Source organism: Coregonus clupeaformis, chromosome 15 (assembly GCF_020615455.1).
Source record: "Coregonus clupeaformis isolate EN_2021a chromosome 15, ASM2061545v1, whole genome shotgun sequence".
NCBI lineage: Eukaryota > Metazoa > Chordata > Actinopteri > Salmoniformes > Salmonidae > Coregonus > Coregonus clupeaformis.
This window is the reverse complement of record NC_059206.1, coordinates 39,108,980-39,126,378: the sequence shown is the minus strand read 5'-3', so window position 1 is coordinate 39,126,378 and position 17,399 is coordinate 39,108,980. Positions and strand designations below refer to the sequence as shown.

Here is a 17,399-nt window from a genome sequence, read left to right as displayed (position 1 = left end):
AGCCTAGCTAGCACACAGGGGGGCTATGGGTTGAGGGCAGATAGCGATACAGTTAGCCTAGCTAACACAGGAGGGGGGCTATGGGTTTAGCGCTAGCTAGAGTTACAGACGCTAATCCAAACAGTGGCAGCTAGCCCCCAAAGAGGGAGGACTGGCTAACGGCCAGCCTGGTGGTGTCATTCTTTCTCTACCTGCTGAGTCAAAGGCCTTTAATCACATTGTCTGATCTCTAGATAAACAACTCCCACCAAAGCAGGAAATAGGCATAATACTGTTATAAGACTGACATAACACCTGTCACAACTGGTTATGACATCCACAACTGGTCGCGATTTTGTCCACCAGTTAGGCACAAATTGATTGATTTCTTCCTCAGTTCAGCTGTAAGGTTGAAACAAGGGTGGCCATTTTTAAAGAGGTGACTGAGAAGGATAGCTTTACTGTACTACTATCTTGTGGACATTCCACAAGAAAAAGTCCAAAATGTAGAACTTTTTGTACTAAGGGTAATTAATTGAATGTTCCCCCTTTTACATTTCACAATGTCAAAAGTCACTATTGTCATCAAGTAATGGGTAAACATAAAGGGTGACATACAGCACACAGAGAGATCTTTCCTGTGATCAATGCTAAAAATCAGGATTAGGGCCTGCCTAGGAATGGCTGAGGCTTGGGCTTTTTTAAGAGCAATCTAAGGCACATATAACTCATCTGTTACAGCTTTATACCACATAGTGCTGATGGGGACTTAAATAGAGGTGCCTGGATAACCAAGCTGCTTCCGACTTATACTGAACAAAAATATTAATCGCAACATGTAAAGTGTTGGTCTCATGTTTCATGAGCTGAAATAAAAGATCCCAGAAATTTTCCATATGCACAAAAAGCTTATTTCTCTCAAATTTGTTTACATCCTTGTTAGTGAGCATTTCTCATTTGCCAAGATAATCCATCCATCTGACAGGTGTGGCATATCAAGAAGCTGATTAAAACAGCATGATCATTACACAGGTGCACCTTGTGCTGGGGACAATAAAAGGTCACTAAAATGTGCAGTTTTGTCACACAACACAATGCCACAGATGTCTCAAGTTTTGAGGGAGCGTGCAATTGGCATGCTGACTGCAGGAATGTCCACCAGAGCTGTTGCCTGAGAATTGAATGTTCATTTCTCTACCATAAGCTGCCTCCAACGTCGTTTTAGAGAATTTGGCAGTATGTCCAACCAGCCTCACAACTGCAGACCACGTGTAACCACGCCAGCCCAGGACCTTCACATCCGACTTCTTCACCTGCGGGATGGTCTGAAACCAGCCACCCGGACAGCTGAAGAAACTTTGGGTTTGCACAACCGAAGAATTTCTGTTCAAACTGTTAGAAACCGTCTCAGGTAAGCTCATCTGCCCGCTCGTCGTCCTCACCAGGGTTTTGACCTAACTGCAGTTTGGCGCCGTAACAGACTTCAGTGGACAAATGCTCACATTCGATGGCCACTGGCACGCTGGAGAAGTGTGCTCTTCATGGATGAATCCCGGTTTCAAATGTACCGGGCAGATGGCTCCATTTTTGTATCGCGTCATGTGTCGAGCGGTTTACTGATGTCAACGTTGTGAACAGAGTGCCGGTGGGGTTATGGTATGGGCAGACATAAGCTATGAACATTGAACACAATTGCATTTTATCTATGGCAATTTAATGCACAGAGATACTGTAATGAGATCCTGAGGCCCATCAGGGCTGGGCGATACGGCCAAAATATCATATCACAGTATAAAAATACAAAAAGTACTGTATGACAGTATTTTATGTTTTTGAATAATAAAAGTGTATGGTCGTTGTCCGGCTGGACCACAAGTCCGTTGTTGCTGTATAATATTCCACTTGTGACAGCTCTGTTTCAACTTGTGCCTTGCATTTCTCGTACACCTCTGGGATGGCAACTTGAGAAAAATAGTTGCGTGATGGCATTACATACCGCTTGTCAAGCGACTGGATCATGTTTTTAAAACTCTCTTTGGTAACCGTGTTAATTGGTACCATGTCTTGCGACGTGAAATGTTATTGAATCTGTGATTTCTCTCTGCCGTTTGGAACCTTTCTCGTATGGTGTAATACTGGCAAAGGCATCCGAAATAGATTTTTGCTTTGGAGGGCATTGAGATGCTTTGCACTCGTCATACGAAGATTTGTGGTGCTGCATTAAATGATCGAAAGAAATTGGTCGTGTTGCGGCAACAATTGCAAGGCACTCTCGACAAAGTACCTGTTTTTGGTCAACATCATCCTGTCTGTAGCCGAAATATTTCCATATAATTGACGATGCATTTCTTTTTGCAACGAAATTCTCAATTTTGGTATTTTTTGCCTGTTCCTCGCTCATCATTTCGTCACGCGCAAGCAGAGCCTGCATGTCAACCACGTGCAGCAACGAACTCCGTATTTAAAATAATAATAAACTGTGTATCCAATAACCCATAAATCGGAGTAAATTACGTTATATCAGACAGATATAATGCTAGTTTAACATTTTAAAAATATATATATTGTAGACTGATATATGTTTACCTTACTAAATCGCACGTTCTGCGATGTGACTATTGCGGATGCATACATCGCAATGTCGATGCTGAAACGATATATCGTGCAGCCCTAATCTAGGCCTTATTTTTAACCAAATGTTGCAATTGCGATTTGACTTGCAATTTAGAGCAAAACACTTGGGTGAACTGTTGGAATCACTGAAATAAAATGATTATTCTAATTCTATAGTAAGAATATAATAGTGGGCACTTTGAATAAAGTGTTGTTTGACATGACAACGAATGAAAATGCCAGGGAGTTATTGTGACAGGGTAGGAACCACAAGTGTTGTTAAGTGTTTCCTAGGGGACCTTATAATCTTTGGCTACATTTAATGTTTTATTTTAAACTACTTCATGTAGCGAACATATTCATGCTTGGCGTATTCCTCCTTTGATTGAAAAGATAGTGTTGCACAAACAACCTGCTGATTTAAGTCTACACCATCACTGGTATTAACAGGCTGTACAGTATAGCTAATTACCTTTTCTCTGACTCTGTACATTTATTAGCTAGCTAGCCAGCTAACTAGCGATTAGCTTTAACGGCTAACAAGATTTAGGCCCAACTTGCTAAGAAAAGACAAACTAGCTGTTTGCAGATGTAAGAAACACAAACTAATAGTGTAATTATAGAATGCTAGTGGTTCTATATTAAGAAGCAAAGTGAAAACAGCATCGTTGTCATCAACATTGTTGCATGTGCTGCATTGACAATGAAGACTGAACGCAAGTGTCTCCTGGTCGAGGAACAACAAATGGGCTCTTTGAGTAGCAGGGGGCGGGGCTAGGTCTGTGTGGAAAGCAGCATGGAGAGAGAGAGAGCGGAGAGAGTAACGAAATAAACGATACAAATGGACGTTACACACAGCGTATAACATTTAACAAACCCGTTATTAAAGGTAAAGTACAAACCCAAACCGGTCCGTGCACCAATACCGGTATATAGTAAAATACAGTTTACCACCCAGCCCTAAGGCCCATTGTCGTGCCATTAATCCGCAGTGATCACCTCACGTTTCAGCATGATAATGTAGGGCCCCATGTTGCAAGGATCTGTACACAATTCCTGGAAGCTGAAAACGTCCCAGTTCTTCTATGGCCTGCATACTAACCAAACATATCACCCATTGAGCATGTTTGGGATGCTCTGGATCGACATGTACAACAGCTTGTTCCAGTTTCCGCCAATATCCAGCAACTTCGCACAGCCACTGAAGAGGAGTGGGACAACATTCCACAGGCCACAATCAACAGCCTGATCAACTCTATTGGAAGGAGATGTGCCGCGCTGCATGAGGCAAATGGTGGTCACACCAGATACTGACTGGTTTTCTGATCCACGCCCCTACCTTTTCTTTAAGGTATCTGTGACTAACAGATGCATGTCTGTATTCCCAGTCATGTGAAATCCATAGATTAGGGCCTAATGAATTTATTTCAATTGACTGATTTCCTTATATGAACTGTAACTCAGTAAAAGTGTTGAAATTGTTGCAAGTTGCGTTTATATTTTTGTTCATGTTCAGAATTGGTGCCATTTTGCAGCCTGTGTGTGTCTAGATTCATACTGGTTAAGCTATGTAGAAACCTAGACTATGCTCTTTCAGTTAGGCTCTTTGGAAGCATGGTAATAAAATGAGGGAGCAGGCTTTGTAAGACTAGGAGCCAGACTAGCTCACAACTCACAAAACATCAAACAAGACACAGGTCATGAACCAAGGCTGGTGTGGTAAAGGGATAGCCTGCTGTGTGTGAGTGTTGTGTGTGTGTACTTCCCGAGGCAGGAGAGGAAACAGAAGGCTCTGGATGCACATTTCTGTTCTGGATCACTCCCTTGGTGACTGTGTGTGCATCGTCCTCCTCTTCCTTCTCTACCTACCACTCTTCCTCCCATTCCTCTCCATGTCTTCCTTCCCCTCTTCCATGAACATGTGGTGCGACCGCTCGGCTGCGTCTATATCCTCTCAGCAGGACTGCTCCTCCTTTCCGCTTCTCTCTCATCCTCTTCCTCCAAGCTTCACTCACTTCTCTTCCTCTGGTGAAACACTGTTCCCTCCATAAGTTACTGCCATATCGAAGAGAGCGACATGTGCTGGCTCATTTTGTCAAAATACACTTCCTCCTCCCTAAATCCATCAGATACTGCATGCATCTGTTAACCGTTTACACTCATGGGAATTGGCCTATATGGATAGGGCGAAATTGAAATGTTTCTTACAGAAGAAATATGAAATGCATAACCATGATAGCAATTGAAAGGGAACATTTTGGAGATTATGGGGAAATTATTACACCAAAGGTGAGGACACAACAGTTCACCTGACACAAGACTGAATCCAAACAATACACTGTTGATTTTATGTGCATTTTACATTTACTGTACTTTCGCAGCATTTGTTGATACAAAATCTGAAAATACTCTGAATACAATTAGTAACATGATAAGAGTATTCCTGGAAAATGTGGGATAGGTACCACATAAGACAAGAAAATTATAAGGGTTTGAGTAAGAGGACTAGCTGGTGTCTCCAAAGTGTGCACAGTTCATAAGTCATTTCAATGCACCTTTATGACTCAAAGTCGTCTTCAACTCTTGTAGTTGTTTTGTTTGCAAAAACAGTCCATTATAAATTGCAATCTGGGTCAGGTGGGCATCATTTGAAAGCCTGTTCTATAACCAACTAAGTTATAAAATATGATATTACAGTGTTAGGCTTTCACAAGGCAATTCAGGGAAACAGATCATCATTTTTGTGCGCATAGAAAGGAGTTATGAGTGCATTCAAGTGCGTGGACCACGGCAAATGTTCTTCACAATAGACAAACATAGGCTCATTCTGTTCAGAACAACCCAGGGTATGATTTAATCTAGTACCTGTACATCAAACATACAATTTTACATTTTAGTCATTTAGCAGACGCTCTTATCCAGAGCGACTTAGTTAGTGAGTGCATACATTTTTTATACTGGCCCCCAGTGGGAATCGAACCCACAACCCTGGAGTTGCAAGCGCCATGCTCTACCAACTGAGCTACAGGAGGCCACATAGTGGTCAAATGTTGACAATGTATATGACAGTAGGTTTCTGGTATGGAAATGTGAAGTGCACATTTGGACTCACGGGTGTTTGGCTTGCTTGTATGACATCAAAGCGGTAATTATTCTAATCCTCAACGTCTCATTTTTCAAAATACATAAGAGTCCTCTTAATTTACAGCATTTCCCTCACTCAGACAACATAACATTTGCAAAAGATGCCCAATTAGCAGGAGAGATGGGGGCAACTTCTTGTCGCGCGAGGTGCTCATGTTCAGAATGGCTATCAGTCAAAACCTGTGAAGCGCAGAGCCAGAGCTCTGATGTCATGTATAGCATGTTACTGTATAGCCATTGCGCTCCAATTTAGGCGTTTATCGGTGCCCAAATCTGCCATTTTCCACCCGTATGCGGGTACGAGTGTAAAGGGTTGATTAACAGATATAACTGTTGCTTTTTGTGGTCTTGAAAATAGGCTATCTATTAGTAACTGTATATTAAATCTATTAGGACTACTTTGCTCTATTTTGGGGCTTGGCTGAGGCCCTGGTGTCATATCATAGGGGGATTTCATACTAAGACACCAGATGGAGACAAGTAGTGAGAAAGATACAGCCAGCCACTTCTGCTATGGACAAAACCTAACCATCCACACATTTTACATTTTAGTCATTTAGCAGACGCTCTTATCCAGAACAACTTACAGGAGCAATTATGGTTAAGTGCCTTGCTCAAGGGCACAGACAGATTTTTCACCTAGTCGGCTCAGGGATTAGAACCAGCGACCTTTCGGTTACTGGCACAACGCTCTTAACCACTAAGCTACCTGCCGCCCCAGTGGATATATTACACATGCTGAAAGAGAAAGTGCTTATATAGAGGTAAAGATAGGCTTCTGTATGTGGCATGGAATCAAGATCATACAAAAGTCTCTACAAAACACTAGCGTAAAGAGATGGACCTCCGACTATGGATAGCCTAGATCAGCCTGTATGGTTGCAACTCGTGGCATTAGCTTACCATACATCATGCTGTAAAGTAGTACAGCATAATGTATATGAATGGAGAGAGCAAGAGCAAGAGCAAGTGTGTGTGCACAGCATTACAGAGCAAACATCTCTTTCCAAACCTATTTCAGTGTTTGTAGAGTTAATATTGAATCATGTGCTAATGCACTGACCACACTATCTTGATTTGAGGCCAATCTCCAGTTGCATAAAGATAAAGTGAAAACTACCATCGACTAAGGTAAAAGTGCCTGAATGCAGTTGGTCTGCAGGGCTGAGTGATTGGTGGATCAACAGCTGAGAGCTCTTAGGATAATGAGCCCGATAATGAGATGGCACCAAACTGTGTGTGGGTATGTGTGTTTGTGCGTGTGTTAGGCATGAATCATGCCTGCAATCACAGGGAACATGTACAATGCCTTCAGAAAGTATTGACACCCCGTGACCTTTTCCACATTTTGTTGTGCTACAGCCTGAATTTTAAATGGATTACATGTTGGTTTTTTTGGTCACTGGCCTACACACAATACCCCATAATGTCAAAGTGGAATTATGTTGTTTTCAGAAATGTTTACAAATGTATTAAAAAATGAAAAGCTGAAATGTCTTGAGTCAATAAGTATTCAACCCCTTTGTTATGGCAAGCCTAAATAAGTTCAAGAGTAAAAATGTGCTTAACAAGTCACATAAAGTTGCATGGACTCACTCTTTGTGCAATAATAGTGTTTACCACTATTTTTTAATGACTACCTCATCTCTCCTGTACTCCTGAGTGGCGCAGTGGTCTAAGGCACTGCATCGCAGTGCTAACTGTGCCACTAGAGATCCTGGTTCGAATCCAGGCTCTGTCGCAGCCGGCCGCGACCGGGAGACTCATGGGCGGTGCACAATTGGCCCAGCGTCGTCCAGGGTAGGGGAGGGAATGGCCGGCAGGGATGTAGCTCAGTTGATAGAGCATGGCGTTTGCAACGGTTCGATTCCCACGGGGGGCCAGTATAAAAAAATATGTATTCACTAACTGTAAGTCGCTCTGGATAAGAGCGTCTGCTAAATGACTAAAATGTAAATGTAATCTCTGTACCATACACATACAATTATCTGTAAGGTCCCTCAGTCAAGTAGTGAATTTCAACCACAAATTCAACCACAAAGACCAGGGAGGTTTTCCAATGCCTCGCAAAAGGTACCTAGACATGAAATATCCTTTTGAGCATGGTAAAGTTATTAGTTACACTTTGGATGGTGTATCAACACACCCAGTCACTAAAGATACAGGCGTCCTTCCTAACTCAGTTGCCAGAGAGGAAGGAATCCGCTCAGGGATTTCACCATGAGGCCAATAGTGACTTTAAAACAGTTACAGAGTTTAATGGCTGTGATAGGAGAAAACTGTCTGGAGAATGGATCAACAACATTGTATACTGAACAAAAATATAAAACGCAACAATTTCAACGATTTTACTGAGTTACAGTACATATAAGGAAATAAGTCAATTGAAATAAATTCATTAGGACCTAATTTATGGATTTCACATGACTGGGCAGGGGTGCAGCCATGAGTGGGCTTGGGAGGCATAGGCCCACCCACTGGGGAGCCAGGCCCAGCCAATCAGAATGAGTTTCTCCCCACAAAAGTACTTTATTACAAACAGAAATACTCCTCAGTGGGTGGGCCTATTTTTCATTAACCAACATAGCCAATTAAATGTATTTGAAATCCGAAAAACAGTAGCTATTCTGTCAAGAAAAACATAAGTGTATGTAAATGTACATAAATAATTAGCCTACATGTCGACGTGATAGCCTATGCGTATTGGCTACAGCCGGTCATGTCCAGACCGATGCTGACAAGAGGAAGGTGCCTGAAAATGTAGCCAAACTTTAATTAGACTTTTAATTTTATATATATATATATATGCTAAACACCAAATTTAATGTAGGATTATTATTAATATCTAAAGGCTTGATTCTGTCGACATACTTGAGGCACTGTTAGTTCAGATAGGAGAGAAAGGCCAGTGCATGTTGCGCACTGCAACATCACCCACCTTACAATCTGAGTGGAGGCAGTCAATATTTTGAAACTATGTAACCATAAACATTATTGTTTAAAACCTGGACGTTTTTTGTCATTTTATGAGGCATGTCTTACCATTTTCCGACCAAATGTTAAGGGGATTATTTGATAAACACTTCCTCATATGCCATTGAAACCAGTAGCCTATTTCTCTTATGTTCTCAACTTTCTTTCATTGTCCAGCAGCCAAAGACACAATCCTAGTCATATTAACAACACATGTTTTGATGAGTCTCTCAACATTTCGGAAGGATATTTTCATCTCTGTCATATGAAAGCGCTTGCATTTGCGGTGCACTTCCGCTAATTGCATTTTGGAACATTCTTGCTTATAGCCTATTTCTGTGGGCATTGCTGCACTTATAATGTGAAGAAATAGCCTAATAGTTTATCAACATTTTAAGCTAAACGTTCTGATCTGTTGCATCAGCCTCATTGCTTTTAAATGTTTGTTTTTATGTAGGCTACAGTGGTTGTATTAATTTCGGATATATCGTGTCCCACAACTGTCCCAGAGTATGTTTGGAATATTTAATTTCTCATACACAAGGACAAGCTGAGCAATAGAATAGGTCAACTTTTGTACTATGGGGGATTATTGACATAGGCTAGTGCTTTTGCTGTTCGTTAGGCCTACTCATCTTGTTGGCTGATGAAAAGTAAATGTGGACAGTTCTTCTAACATCTTCAATAAGCTCCTCGGAATTCAATAAGGACTCGCGCCTTTGCATCCCCGATGTGTCCATCTTCTCTTCTAGCCTACTTCGGAGCTGCGATGCCTGTGAGAAGGACCCGATCATGTGACGGGCATTGGCTAATAAGAATTTAGATATCTGAGAGAGCGATATGAGTGAGAGGCGCTTCGGAGTACGGCGACTGGCAGCCGGGAGAAGGGAATTATTATATTCAGCCCCAAGGGCACAACGGCCACATTGGCCACAAAGCATGGATTTTTTTTTGGCCATTACAGCCACACAAGGGGGTGTCAACGCTGTCGTCGGTGCTGCTGGGAAATTCGAGCCCTGGTGTGTGCGCAGTGTTGTAGGCTGAATGGTGGGGGTGCTCGTGCTTCCAATCATTCAGAAGTTATGTAGCAAGTTAAAGGTGACAATAATGCCTGCCATGGACTTTCCCAATTGCTTTGAGTGTAAGAACACTTAAAGCCTCAAAGGATAAGATCATCCAACTTTCAAAACTAGTCCTTTTTGGCTAGCCACAGCAGTCAACTAGCTAGCTAGCTGTTTAGCTTTCTAGCACATTCACTAATTTGTTTGTAAAAAATGTACAAGCTAGATAGCTACCACATGTTCTTGTCAAAACTGTCAACAGAGTAGCTAGCAAGCAACAAGATCTGCCAAATAACAGTCTAAAAACAACTTGGGGGCAAATAAATCAGATTTGACTGTTCAGACAAGTCGCATGGCCAGAAATCAGATTTGTATCTGATTTCAAACCACCTACGAAGGTGGTTTGAAATATCTAATTCCATGTGCTTTTTGGCTGTTCAGACTGCATGGAAAATAACAGATTTGAATCTGATATGCAAATAAATAGGATTTGAGTCACTTCAAACTGCCAATGTGAACAAGGCTTTAGAGACTTACCGCTGTAATCGCTGCCAAAGGTGCTTCTATAAAGTATTTAAATAGTATATTTCTGTATTGCATTTTTCAATACATTTGCAAACATTTCTAAAAACATGTTTTCACTTTGTCATTATGGGGTATTATTGTGTGTAGATGGGTGAGAAAAAAAATCTATGTAATCCATTTAGAATTCAGGCTGTAACACAACAAAATGTGGAATAAGTCAAGGGGTGTGAGTTCTTTCTGAAGGCACTGTATCTACCTCAATTACCTCGTACCCCGGCACATCGACTCGGTACTAGTACCCCGTGTATATAGTTATCGTTACTCATTGTGTATTTATTATTACGTGTTATTATTTTTCTATTATTTCTCTATTTTCTTTCTCTCTGCATTGTTGGGAAGGGTCTGTAAGTAAGCCTTTCACTGTTAGTCTATACCTGTTGTTTACAAAGCATGTGACGAATAAAATCTTATCAGAAATCAAAGAGGAATGACAAAAGTGTGTTTCAGTTCAATACTGTCGGAAAGTCCCTTTGACAGTGATATACCGTCCTCATTGTTTTATCTGTTGGTGGCCGCTGCATATGTCCCATGTCTCCATTGACAGTGTTAATCCGCCTTTACAGCCCTGGCCGGATGCTGGCTGCAGCCAATGGGGTAACAGCATTCCCGCATAGTGATTGTCTATGGCCAATAAAACACCAGCTAATGAACAGGGGTGTGAATAAACTCAAGCTGCCAAAGAAAGCAATCTGCAAACGCATTGGGATTAAGTTTCTTCTCAGGGAGATAATGATATGCACATTATTTTCCCCCAAACACAATGTTGTTTACTGAGTGTGGAGGGATGTGGAGTTGGGTAATGAGTGTTGGGTGAGGGGGCATGGGATTCTACTCAACCAGGGATGGCAATGTATTCTCTGCTATACATAACACTGGCTGACGCACATAAACACACACACGCTCTCCCGCTCTCTCTCACGCACGCCACGCACACAATCAATAATGTTTCTATTCACACAGGAGAAAATGTAGCATTCACTCTCCACTCAGCAGCTGATGTACACTGAACAAAAATATAAAATGCAACATGTAAAGTGTTGGTCCCATGTTTCATGAGCTGAAATAAAAAGATCCCAGATATGTTCCATATGCACAAAAAGCTTATTTCTCTCCAATTTTGTGCACAAATTACTTTACATCCCTGTTAGTGAGCATTTCTCCTTTGCCAAGATAATCCATCCACCTGACAGGTGTGGAATAGCAAGAAGCTGATTAAACAGCATGATCATTACACAGGTGCACCTTGCGCTCAGGACAATAAAAGGCCACTATAAAATGTGCAGTTTTGTCACACAACACAATGCCACAGATGTCTCAAGCATGTTGACTGCAGTAATGTCCACCAGAGCTGTTGCCAGATAATTGAATGTTCATTTCTCTACAATAAGCCACCTTCAATGTCGTTTTAGAGAATTTGGCAGTACGTCCAACCGGCTTTACATTTTAGTCATTTAGCAGACGCTCTTATCCAGAGCGACTTACAGTTAGTGAGTGCAGCACACCAGCAGACCACGTGTATGGCATTGTGTGGGCGAGCGATTTGCTGATGTCAACGTTGTGAACAGAGTGCCCCATAGTGGTGGTGGGGTTATGGTATGGGCAGGCATAAGCTACGGAAAACGAACACAATTGCATTTTATCGATGGCAATTTGAATGCACAGATACCGTGACGAGATCCTGAGGCCCATTGTTGTGCCATTCATCCGCTGCCATCACCTCATGTTTCAGTATGATAATGCACGGCCCCATGTCGCAAGGATCTGTACACAATTCCTGGAAGCTGAAAATGGCCTGCCTACTCACCAGACATGTCACCCATTGAGCATGTTTGGGATGCTCTGGATCGACGTGTATGACAGCGTGTTCCAGTTCCCGCCAATATCCAGCGACTTCGCACAGCCATTGAAGAGGAGTGGGACAACATTCTACAGGCCACAATCAACTCTATGCGAAGAAGATGTGTCACACTGCATGAGGCAAATGGTGGTCACACCAGATACTGACTGGTTTTCTGATCCACGCCCCTACCTTTTTTTTAAGGTATCTGTAACCAACAGATGCATATCTGCATTCCCAGTCATGTGAAATCCATAGATTAGGGCCTAATTAATTTATTTCAAATGAACTGTAACTCAGTAAAATCTTTGAAATTGTTGCATGTTGCGTTTATATTTTTGTTCAGTAAATAACAAATCTCTTAATATTTGCAAAATGTCCTTCAAGGACAGAACATAATTCAATACAAGGCCTCCACATACTAACATGGTCTACATGAGTGCATGAAGGAAGATAAAACGTAGCCTACATTTTTTGGGGAGGACTGACTCTCTTGCACTGGCTCTATGCACACTCACTGGACTCTACCCACACCCTCACACATACAAATAAAATGTGATTTGACATTTTTTAAATTTATTTTTAATTTCACCTTTATTTAACCAGGTAAGCCAGTTGAGAACAAGTTCTCATTTACAACTGCGACCTGGCCAAGATAATGCAAAGCAGTGCGATAAAAACAACACAGAGTTACATATGGGGTAAACAAAACATAAAGTCAAAAATACAACAGAAAATATATATACAGTGTGTGCGAATGTAGTAAGTTATGGAGGTAAGGCAATAAATAAATAGGCCATAGTGCAAAAATAGTTACAATTTCATAATTAACACTGGAATGATAGATGTGCAAAAGATGATGTGCAAATAGAGATACTGGGGTGCAAATTAGCAAAATAAATAACAATATGGGAATGAGGTAGTTGGGTGGGCTAATTTCAGAATGGCTGTGTACAGGTGCAGTGATCGGTAAGCTGCTCTGACAACTGACGCTTAAAGTTAGTGAGGGAGATAAGAGTCTCCAGCTTCAGAGATTTTTTCAGTTCGTTCCAGTCATTGGCAGCAGAGAACTGGAAGGAATGGCGGCCAAAGGAGGTGTTGGCTTTGGGGATGACCAGTGAGATATACCTGCTGGAGCGCAGACTACGGGTGGGTGTTGCTATGGTGACCAGTGAGCTAAGATAAGACGGGGATTCCTAGCAGTGATTTATAGATGACCTGGAGCCAGTGGGTTTGGCGACTAATATGTAGTGAACATTTAAACCTTTATAATATAATAATATGCCATTTAGCAGACGCTTTTATCCAAAGCGACTTACAGTCATGCGTGCATACATTTTTTTGTGTATGGGTGGTCCCGGGGATCGAACCCTGAGCTACAGAGGACCAATTGAAAGACAATTTGATAGACCCACATAAAAAGAACCAACCCAGGTATTAAAAATAACAAACAAAAACAATCATAGGCTATACAGCATCTGTACGCTCCCCCTATTCTGAAAACATCCCAAAACATGACAGGGACCATGTCCATAAAGTCACTTTTCGACCTACAGAGAACCAAAAGCATTGATAGTGTCACGGCCTCCCCGTGTCAGCAACCAGATGTTCCATTAGGGCTGTAATCGAAGCCCGGGGGCCACATTAAACACAGCACCAGCAGGACAAACCCGTAAAGTGGGACTCCTAATTGCGTGGGGGTGCTACAAATGGTTGCTACACCACTGCACCATATCCCACATAATGGTTAGAGCTGGAAAGTGACTAGTGACTACACTTTCTCCATCAGACACAAACATCACTCTCTGTCACTCACAACCGATCGCATTTAACCTCCCATTCTCTCCGGTGCCTGTGCTAATCTACAGAGGGACGGTGTCATGATGTGAATCTCCGTAATAAATGACTAAATGATTTATATGGGTCCATAAAGGCGCCCAGCCCTGAAACCTGATATAGGAAGGATATATGACAGCTCATGAGACAGCTCAATGTGATGAATAATAAATATGGATGCATTAATGAAGGGGTGTGATTACTGCTCAGGGGAGGTGATAGAGATTATACGGCTACCCTGATGATGATACCCCTTAACGCTAAGTGACAGGGAGAGCCAAGGTCAACACAGGGAGTGTTGGAATCCCTACCCAGACCAAGCATAAAAAGTATTGCGATACCCCAATGTGGTTCTAGAGTCAGAAGAGGTCTGTAGGTTTGACAGTTTTCTTGTTGAAGAGTAAAGACACAGGAATGGTGTCGCAGTTAGGACCAGTATCTTCAAATACTAACCATAATCTGTCGATGTGCCCTTAAGCAAGGCACTTAACCCTAAATGCTCCTGTAAGTCGCTCTGGATAAGAGCGTCTGCTAAATGACTAAAATGTAAATGTAAATAAGGAGGGGGTACCATGCTCCATAGATCACTGTACTCCTGAGTGGCGCAGTGGTCTAAGGCACTGCATCGCAGTGCTAGCTGTGCCACTAGAGATCCTGGTTCGAATCCAGGCTCTGTCGCAGCCGGCCGCGACCGGGAGACTCATGGGCGGCGCACAATTGGCCCAGCGTCGTCCAGGGTAGGGGAGGGAATGGCCGGCAGGGATGTAGCTCAGTTGATAGAGCATGACGTTTGCAATGCCAGGGTTGTGGGTTCGATTCCCACGGGGGGCCAGTATAAAAAATATATATATATGTATTCACTAACTCTAAGTCGCTCTGGATAAGAGCGTCTGCTAAATGACTAAAATGTAAATGTAATGATGTCAAGCCATACAGGCCCAGTGGCTGCTCTAAGCAGGAGAGGAGAATGCGAGTAGATTGAGTAATCATGAGCAGCGCTGCCCTCTGCTTCATAACCATGCTTACTACACCTATCATTCATTAATTTACCCCTATTATATTGATTTTCAACTTTCACACAGCACCACAACACTTCTTAGGGTTCTGTGTTACCAACTAAACTGTGTATGAGTGTTGGAGGTGCCTGTATTTCTGTAAATACAATATCTCCAGACTCCACCATTCATTGCACATTCATTCCTTCATCGTTGGAAGTAAACGTCCAGTAACTCAGAGGCTAAGTAGTATCTGATCTTATAGGTGATGTGCTTCGGTCCTATATCAGTGTTCACCAAATGGTGGGTGGCACCAGCAGCCAATACATACTGAGTCGCAGACTGGCTTTTGACTAGAAACAACTATTTTGGTCATTGGGTGGCTCACAAGATAATTCTAAAGGCAACATATCAGGAATCCATCAAATGCTACCACCAGCACTATGCAGTATGCACTCAGCATTCATCAGCATCAACAGCGGTCTACTCACTGTGTTGGCCAGCTCCAGGTAGTTTCCTGCCAGGGGGGCACAGCGGGCACTGGTCTGGGCCAGGAGTTTATGAAGGGCAGCCTGCTGTTCTAGGACAGTCCCAGGCTGTTCCAGGAGCTTCTGGAGGATGGCTGGCTGCTGCTGGGTCTGTGTCTGCTGAGGCTGGATGTCTGAACTCTGAAGGTCCCGGGCCCCAGAGTAGTACTCCCAGCTCTCTCTGGCTCCTGACAAGGCCCATAGGGGACACATTATAACTCGATAGCTAACAGGTAATAACTCATAACTAATAAGCAGTGTGAAGGTTTGACACTCCCAACCAGATCTGCCTAAAGAGAACCTCAAGAGTCTAAAAACTTTTGCATGCATTACTGCTTCCCTATGCAAGTAGACTTCAGTTTTTTTTTTATTCTCTGTGGATTACTTTTGAAGTGGTTTCATGCACATGTGAAGTGGGCTGAGTTAGGTAGATTGAATTAGTCACTATAAAATGGGGTAAACATGCCTGGTCATTATGCTCTCCTTTCATTCCACAATAATGAGCACTGGCTGATGCTCCAGAGGCTCCTATTTAGAACGGCCAATTAAAAACAAATGTTACTGAAGGTTTAGCAACAGAGCTAAAAACCCTAGCCTCAGTCATGCAGGATCCGTTTTGGTTGTTTCATGTTAGCGGTTTGGTGTCAGTTGTTTATGGTTAATAATGACTGTGTAATAAGGGTTAGTGGTTGTTTGCAGTTAGTTGTTGGATGTTGGGTGTTAGGTTTAGTTGTTTGGTGTTGCCTGTTCTTAGTTGGTTTTATGCTTGTAGGCAGCTGTGATTAATTGTGTCTCTTGTTTAACAATGTAACTCACAATTCTGCCTAATCTTGATTGGCTATCCCCAAACTCACCACGGCTAATCTCGCTACTGGTTGGCCAGGAGGCGATGTGTTCCCTGAGCTTCCTAGTGTCAGAGTCCTGGGAGCGTTGGGAGATCTCGCCCTCTTCCTTTCGGATCTCGTTGACCAGCTGCATGCGGCAGCGGGTGAAGTCCTCAAAGGAGATCTTGCCTCGCTCGTCCGCTCCCAGCTGGCCCATGATCTCTGCCACAGACCCCTCCATGTTTAGCTGTCTGCACACCATCAGCAGGTCATTCCTAACAGGAGAGAGGGAGAGAAGGATGGAAAGGGAGATGGAAAAGAAGAGGGAAGGAGATAGAGGCAGGAGGAAAAGTATGGAGATAGGCAAAGAAACAGGGAGAAATCGGGAGGGACATGGTGAAGGAGAGGCAGAGAGAAAAGAAGAGGGAGAGGCAGAGGTAAAAGGGCAGAGAGAGAGAGAAAGAGAGAGAGAGAGAGAGATATGGAGGGACAGGAGGAGAAGGACATGGAGAGGAAGAACATGGTTTTCAATTGAAGAGTGGTGTACAAGTTGCAGTACCAAGCTGAATTTCTGATACATTAGCCAGGGCACCAGCCTGAGAAATTGTCTTCAATTCTCAAAAGAGTGAAAATAAATAAATATTAGGACAGGTTTGGAGGGGGCAAATAGGTTTCCTAGATGACATGGAAAGGAATACAATTAGAGCAATATATCAAATCAAATTGTATTGGTCACATACACACATTTAGCAGATGTTTTTGCGGGTGTAGCGAAATGCTTGTGTTCCTAGCTCCAACAGTGCAGTAGTATCTAACAATTCACAACAATACACACAAATTTAAAAGTAAAATAATTAAGAAATATATAAATATTAGGACGAGCAATGTCGGAGTGGCATTGACTAACATACAGTAGAATAGAATACAGTATATACATATGAAATTAGTAAAGCAGTATGTAAACATTATTAAAGTGACTAGTGTTCCATTACTAAAGTTACCAGTGATTCCATGTCTATGTATAT

At 42.4% G+C, this 17,399-nt stretch overlaps 1 protein-coding gene across 1 annotated transcript in view; it reads right to left on the bottom strand.

The window, feature by feature from the left end:
• Positions 1 to 17,399, bottom strand: part of LOC121582465 (colorectal mutant cancer protein) — a 138,897-nt gene that overhangs the window by 116,758 nt on the left and 4,740 nt on the right. Inside the window, exons 2-3 of the mRNA XM_041898266.2 lie at positions 16,405 to 16,649; positions 15,515 to 15,738 (exon numbers count right to left, since the gene is read on the bottom strand). Coding sequence (XP_041754200.1) covers positions 15,515 to 15,738; positions 16,405 to 16,649 — 469 coding nt within the window. The remainder of the gene's footprint in view (positions 1 to 15,514; positions 15,739 to 16,404; positions 16,650 to 17,399) is intronic.